This window comes from Austrofundulus limnaeus, unplaced genomic scaffold, assembly GCF_001266775.1.
Source record: "Austrofundulus limnaeus strain Quisiro unplaced genomic scaffold, Austrofundulus_limnaeus-1.0 Scaffold184, whole genome shotgun sequence".
Taxonomy (NCBI): Eukaryota; Metazoa; Chordata; class Actinopteri; order Cyprinodontiformes; family Rivulidae; genus Austrofundulus; species Austrofundulus limnaeus.
The window spans coordinates 730,098-737,324 of NW_013952586.1; the positions used below are offsets into that span (position 1 = coordinate 730,098).

At 41.2% G+C, this 7,227-nt stretch overlaps 2 protein-coding genes across 2 annotated transcripts in view; one reads left to right on the forward strand and one right to left on the reverse strand.

Annotated features, from left to right (window-relative positions):
* mmp28 (matrix metallopeptidase 28) overlaps window positions 1–3,579 on the forward strand; it is a 23,194-nt gene extending 19,615 nt beyond the window's left edge. The window contains exons 6-8 of the mRNA XM_014018180.1: window positions 1,211–1,348; window positions 1,939–2,106; window positions 2,589–3,579. Coding sequence (XP_013873634.1) covers window positions 1,211–1,348; window positions 1,939–2,106; window positions 2,589–2,977 — 695 coding nt within the window. The 3' untranslated portion in view covers window positions 2,978–3,579. The remainder of the gene's footprint in view (window positions 1–1,210; window positions 1,349–1,938; window positions 2,107–2,588) is intronic.
* A 298-nt stretch (window positions 3,580–3,877) lies between these two features.
* The window catches only part of fam124b (family with sequence similarity 124B), an 8,028-nt gene continuing 4,678 nt past the window's right edge, over window positions 3,878–7,227 (reverse strand). The window contains exons 5-7 of the mRNA XM_014018179.1: window positions 6,554–6,750; window positions 5,546–5,663; window positions 3,878–5,072 (exon numbers count right to left, since the gene is read on the reverse strand). Coding sequence (XP_013873633.1) covers window positions 4,522–5,072; window positions 5,546–5,663; window positions 6,554–6,750 — 866 coding nt within the window. The 3' untranslated portion in view covers window positions 3,878–4,521. The remainder of the gene's footprint in view (window positions 5,073–5,545; window positions 5,664–6,553; window positions 6,751–7,227) is intronic.

Consider the following 7,227-nt stretch of genomic DNA (forward strand, 5'->3'; position numbering starts at 1 on the left):
TAACATGATAAAAAAAATTTCTAGTTGTCCAGCTGCAATGGGCCCCAGCAACCAGTTTCTGATTGGTCTTTCTGCTCTGATGTGACATAGCATTTGTACTATGATTGGATATGACTTGTTGTGTCGTAATCTCTACGTGTTTGAATAAAGGTAGATCACATCCGCAAAGTTTTGAAGAACTTCTCTGAGCTTGGCTAAAGTTAAGTACACTGAACTTCTTCCCCTTTGCAAAGTGTATAATTTAAACTATACCGGTCTCTGATTGTCTTTGTTTTAAATGTCTGGTTGGGTTGTTGTTGTTTTTCAAAGTCTCAGGTAAAAAATACCGGACAGGCACGAGCTCAGACACGACGCACTCATGGAGAACTTTGGAAAGAGACATCGTCTTTCTGCTTCCTCTGATCATAAATCAAAGATGGAGCCGGTCACGTCCCGCTCAGACTTGAGCTTTCAGAAATGAAACAAGCTTCATGAAAGAACTCAGATTGTGCGGATGTGGAGCGCAACATGTTTTATTTTTAAACATGATGAATTAGCTCAGTTTAGCGGTATAATACAGTACACACAGGATCTGTACTGTCTGCAGCTCTACTTCTCCCTGATGAGAATGTGGGAGCTGTTCCTCCATTTAGTGAAATCAGACCTTATCTTCCCTTCACGCTCTGATCCACTGTGGTGTCTAATTTTCCTGCAGCTGATTTTATCCTCCTCCTCCTCCAACACAAATCTTTGTCAAGCTCCATCAAATCATGTCTGAAGCCATCCCCCCCCCCAGCTCTCAGTTTTGTTGTTCAGTCTGCAGACAGGTGCCGAGGACAGCAGTGAGAGTTTTTGTTTTAGGATTACTAAAATGAAATCCAGTCTGGGTTAGTTTAAGTGTGCGCTCTATGCGCCTTGTGTTTATTTCCGGTGTTGTATAATGTTATCTGTCAGTGTACATGAGCCCGGCCACATCCTGGAAAGGACAATTTAAATGTTAACATTGTCCCAGGCTTGTTTAAGACTGCCTGTCCTGTTTAATCTTTGTTCCCAAACTGTCTCATTTAGAAAACACTTTATAGGGAATGAAAGATTTTCTGTAATTCACTGAATCTGTTTGTTTTGGTCCCTGTGAGGTTTAAACGTTAATGGAAATCCTCACAGTCTGAGTGTTTTTTTTTTAAGTCCACTTCCACGTCCTTCAGGTTAACTGTGTTTTTAAATGATCCAGGTAAACCGCTGGGGAATCGCCTGGTGAGGCTGCCGGGTCAGGTGCTGCACGCCGCGCTGCAGGAGTGGGAGTTCACGGAGCTTCAGACCCCAGGGCTGCCTCTTTACTGTCAGGGGGTCTTTGATGCCATCACTCTGGGTACAGCCAAAAAAAAAAAGGCCACCTGCCTGCAAAAACTGTCCATCTTACCAAGTTTTAAAATCTTATATCCAGCCAAAAAGTCTTTTTGATCTTGTTTTGAGACTGATTTACTAAACAAGAACTGATTGTGTAAGAATAATAATCTTGTTTTCAGAATGTGTAAGATTATTTGTCTTGTTAGTCTGAAAATTTGACTCAAATTAAGTCAGAAATTTCTGCCAGTGGAGTAAGAAAATTTTACTTGGTAAGATTCTTGAAATAATAAGAAAAAAATGAGTCAAATCAAGTATTTCAAGAATCTTACCAAGTAAAATTTTCTTACTCCACTGGCAGAATTTTTTTGCTTAATTTGAGTCAAATTTTCAGGCTAACAAGACAAATAATCTTACACATTCTGAAAACAAGATTATTATTCTTAGACAATCAGTTCTTGTTTAGTAAATCAGTCTMAAAACAAGATCAAAAAGACKTTTTGGCTGGATATAAGATTTTAAAACTTGGTTAGGTGGACATCATCTTTTGAAGTCTATGCTTGATAATCTTTGAAAAATAAATGCTTGAGTTTTCGTTGCTTCTCGTGTGTCCAGATGAGAGCAGGACTGTCCTGGTGTTTCGAGGCAGCGTGTTCTGGACGGTGTCGGCTGCAGGCAGCGTGAGCGGCCCCCKGCCCCTCCGTCAGCGCTGGCCCGACCTCCCTCAGGCCATCGAGGCTGCCGCCTTCTCCCCGCTGGACTCCAAGTGGTATTTTTTCAAAGGTGCCGCTTCGCTGATCTCATTAATTAGACTCTCGCTTCCTTTTAAAGACTTTGCCCTAACACAGCGGTCAGCTTCACGTGTCGGACTTAAAAAAAGAGCCCAAAAATAGATTGTGGGGCTTTATAAGGAGCAAAGTGATTTTTAGTAAAGAACACGCTGCACCGAGGCGTCAGCTGTGGATTTTAATTAGCGTCATCCTTTTATGATGAAGGTTATTAAATTGTTTTAAGTTGCTAAATTTCCTCCTGAGGGCCAAAACCCTGACAGTTCATTCAGTTTGCTGAACAGTTTTATACTGATGCTCTGCCAAGGCATCATTTCTTCTCTATAAATCACTGCTCACATGCAGGATGTCTCATTTTCATAAAACAGTGAGGCCGAGCAGTCTCACCGCCTCTTCTGTGAACYGATTACTTTTAATGAAAGCACTTTACGTTGTTTTACATTTGAAAAGTTATCCTCCTCGTTTCATGTTTTTCAGGGAAGAGGATGTGGCGTTACACAGGCAGCGTTCTGGACCCGGGTTTCCCCATAAAAAGCAGCGAGTTTCCTCGCCACCCCGACTGCGCCTTTTATTACGCCCCGCTGGGTCACATGGTGCTCCTGAAGGGCGCCCGCTACCACGTGCTCAACCTGAAAACTCTGCGCCAAGAACCCTACTACCCCCGCAGACTGACGGACTGGAAGGGGGTTCCACAGGGGTCCAACGGGGCGCTGACCCACACGGACGGACGCCTCTACCTGTTCAGAGATCAGCAGTTCTGGAGGTTCGACCCCGTGAAGGTTCGGGTCACCAGAGTGGGTCAGTGGGCTCAGGACTTGAGCTGGACCGGCTGCAGCAACATTCCAGAGAACAACCACCTCCTCTGACCCGCAGGGGGCGCTGGAACATTAAACGTGCAATAAGACTCCAATTTTACACTAAAGAACCTGAGATTTATCAACTTTAAACATTGAATTTAAATGCAGCAGTGGCCTGGCTCAGACTAGTCCAACACTAAGTTTATACATTTACAAGCACATATTTATACTACTGAGAGCAATTACGTCCCTGTGTATGTGTAATTACAGTCCTGTTTATGTAGTTTAAATAATCTGACAAAAAAACTGGTATTATAGGTTATTTTTTCATGGGAGAAAGTAGATTGTGTTTGGCCTCAGCAAGAGCAGAAAACCTAAAGATTTCTAATCTGTGTGAACAAAAAAACAAATCAAAGAAACATTCTAAAATTAACAGTCTTTGTTCTACTGGGAGCTTTTATTTTGAAAACTAGGGTGTCAGACAACTTTCTCTGGTTCTTACCTTTAGTTTGACATCCTTACAAAAAATTAAAAATGTCGAAAGGCTTTTAAGGAATTTCAGGGGCGACTGTTAAGGGGTTCTTTAACATTTCATGATTCTCATTCTTCTGAGACATGAGTGGTCTGATCAGATCAAATAACAAAATAAAATAGAAAAACAAAAATCACCACCTGCTTTCATCGGATGTTTTCCTTAATCTCGTCTGAAAACATCTTGAGGTTAGGAAAGTATTGAAAAAGAACCATTAAACCAGTGGTTTTCAACCCCGGGCCTCGAGGCACACTGCCCTGCGTGTTCTAGAGGTTTCCCTGCTTTGACACCTGATTCAGATGATTGACAGTTTTTTGTTGAACTGCAATCAGTTATCAATTGCAATCAGCTGTGTTGAAGCAGGGAAACGTCTAAAACATGCAGGGCAGTGTGAGGACTAGAGTTGAAACACTGAATTAAACAATCAGACTCCAATGTCACTGAAACTAAAAATGTTCCAAACATTTAATATAAAAACAGCATTAATTTACAAGGATTTTTTTTATTTTGCATAATTTTAAGAGTTGGTTAGAAAATAATTAAAACATGATTGCTTTGTGTTTACATGATTTTCAACATGAGCAGAAAAACAAACAAAAATCTTTCCTTTCATAATGACCCAGTGTTATCTATGCTTAAAAGCTTTTAAACACATGTGAACATTTTAAATAATTGAAACTATTTATTCTGGCTGCTGAAGTTACTTCAGGGTTTTCCACTTAGTTAAAACCCTAGCTGAGTAAAAAAACAAAAACTATACTCCTAAACTGCATCAGTTTAACAAATATTTTTTTCTCTGACTACACTGTATTACAGCAAATCTAAATATAAAACAAGCTTTACTCTGTAATATTACTCATCTTGACATARTCTCGTTTGGGTTTTTGGACTGGACCATTATTATTTAGCCTGACCCTTGCCTTCCTACGCAGTTCCGCTCAATTCTAGTTTCCCGAAGGACAAGGGTCTGGTTTTAAGCAGGCTAATTATTATTATGTTGTGGAACATAAGGGAACAAGTGTTTTCAGGTTCTGCTGCAGCCTCTGATTATCATCACAGCCTGCGTCATGGAGGCAGGAAGTCAGATGAAGAACTCGTGGAGTGGCTCCTGATTGTTGGTGCGAGGTGTCTGCAGCTCAGCAGTAGTCCTGCTCTCTGAGGCTGCCTCCTCATAAACACCGGAAGCCCTCATCCCAGCGGGCTTCTGGGGTCTCATGTGAGTCCGGGGCAAACGTTCAAYCAGCTCTTCGGCCAAGTTCTCAACCGATGAAGCTCCAACAGCTGCAGGTCTCTGGGAGGGAACGGATGTCAAAAGGTGGACGGAGGAGGAACGGGCAGCCACTTTCACTGCGTCATCCGAGAGAGGAGAGACGGCGACTCCCGTGTCCACGTTGGTCTCCGACTCCTCTTTGTCCTCCTCCAGGAGGAGGCGGGAGAGAGAGCGGGTGATGGACGGGCGGAGGGGAGAGTCGGGGTGRGCGGAGGACGAGAGCTGAGCTGGGCTGCTGCGCTGAGACGAGTAGCAGGAGCTTCCAGGAGGAGTGCTGCAGCAGCTCCCTGAGCCCAGGCTCTCTGCTCCTCCACCTCCTGCATAAAGCTTCTCCAGGAGGGGCTCGCTGCGCGGTCTGCCTCCTGCCAACAACCAATCACAACTCACCTGAGCCACAGCCCTAAGATGTTCACATTGGTTAGACTAAACCAAATAAACTAAATATTGTTTTGTTTTTTGTCTAAATAAAAAAAAACTGCAAGTATTTTATACTTTAATTTTACTTTCTAAGAATTATTTTAAACTGCATTAAACAAACAATATAAACAATGCAAAATAGATTTCATGGTGTAACACTAACATATTTATATTTTTTAAGGTAAAATAGATTCARAAAAAAGGTTTTTGTCTGGAAAAGTTATTCACTTAAAGAAACTGAATAAGAAAATATTCAGTTTAACTGCTTGTAAACCATTATTTACCTAACATTTTAAAAATGTATTTTGGTTCTGATTCTAGTTTTGAATATTATGTTTTCCACAGAAATGATCATTTGATGATAGTTATGAACTGTGTGTCTAATAATAAACAGAAATGAAGACGTTCAGACTCTGACCTTGCCTGTGGGACTGCCAGGACAGGCTGTGGTTCTGTCCGGAGCGAGGGGACACGTTCAGGCAGGTCGGGGGGAAAGCACAGGTTAGGGGTCGCTGAGGCTGGAGTGRGGTTTTCACCTTCAGAATAAAAGAACAAGGAGAGAGATTAGGATTTACAACAGGGCTAAGAATTAGGTTAAACTGGACAGATCTGACATGCAAACATCTGACAGGTGGATTCTCTGGAAGATTCAAACACATCACACTTTTTAAGTTAACATCACTGCTAATGGAATATTAATGTTTTCCTCTCTAAAGGCCCACACACTAGGACGTTGTAGACAATTTATGCCAATTTATGAAATGTTTGGAGACCTCTATGTTAAAGATGGAACTAAAAATTATCATCTGGAAGCCCTTTTAAGTGTATACATATTTTAATGACAATAAATTGATTTAATTTCTAACTTATTAGTGATTTAGTGGAAATTTTGCATAAGTTGTCTAAAACGGTATAGTTTGACAGGGCCTTTAGTGATAAAATGTATGTCTTTAAAACATATGATCACATTGAATAACAGGTTTGGATTAACATGGAACACGTCTTACTCTACAGCAGAAGTGCGTAGTATAAATATAATATTTAGAAGTATTTACTTCACGTGCCATCAGTTCATCTTGGCTGTCTTTCAATGGAAAAGCTTTAACTGATACACCGTTCACTGAAAACATCCCACAACACTTATTGTGCTACAAAAACTCAGATCCAGTCATCAAGTTGTGAAAATGTAGTTTTAGTTAAAGTCAGATCTGTAAGCCTGACTAATTAGTATGTTTTTGATGAGGGAATGACATCATAACATGATATAAAGTTCAAAAAAGCTGATTTTGAAAACCTCCCCTTTAAAACTGACAGTTTCCTTGCTGTGTAATATAATGAGTATTTTCCATGTTGTTCTGTGTGATGTAACAAAACTCAAACAATCTACAAATAATACTTATTAAATAACAGAGTAAGCTGCTCTTACCTGAAAGAGAACTTTGTTACCATCCAGGTCCTCTGTCTGCCAGCGTGTGGTGCTGATGGGGKTGCAGGGGTTGGGCAACAGTGGGACTAGCTGGCCAATTTCTTCCACACTGAACTGTAGCACAGCAGAGCTGCATGGCTCCACACGGACCCCTGGAGGCAGCTGCTTCAAAGCCAGCTGAAGGCACAGACCTGGCTCTGCGTGCAGAGGAACAAGCAGAAATGTAGCCAAGAAGGACTAAACAGATGGATAATCTGAGKCGGGACAGGAAGTATTCTGGTTTAAAGGGATCCCTGTTTAGTTGTAACATTAGACTTTATTCGATAAACACATATTTTAACTGTAAAAATACTGTAGGATGTTCAGTTTTGTAAATTTTTAAAAAATATATTTTAAGACGGACGGGGCCATTTTATTTACAGCATTCTGGGTAAATGATGACATGGATAGGTCCTCTGTGTGAGCGAGCTATATCCACCCTGAAGGTTAATCTTGGACGATATCTGATGATCGACTCTTTTAAATGAAACCAGAGAGCGTTGACAGAGAGGAGAAGGTAGAAATGACTCAGCCTGGAACTGAAAATATAGATGGAGGACAACAGAGCTGCTTCATGGAAGAAGAACCTCAGCTTAGCCTGTTAGTGCTTGCACTAGTGCATACGCTATATACTG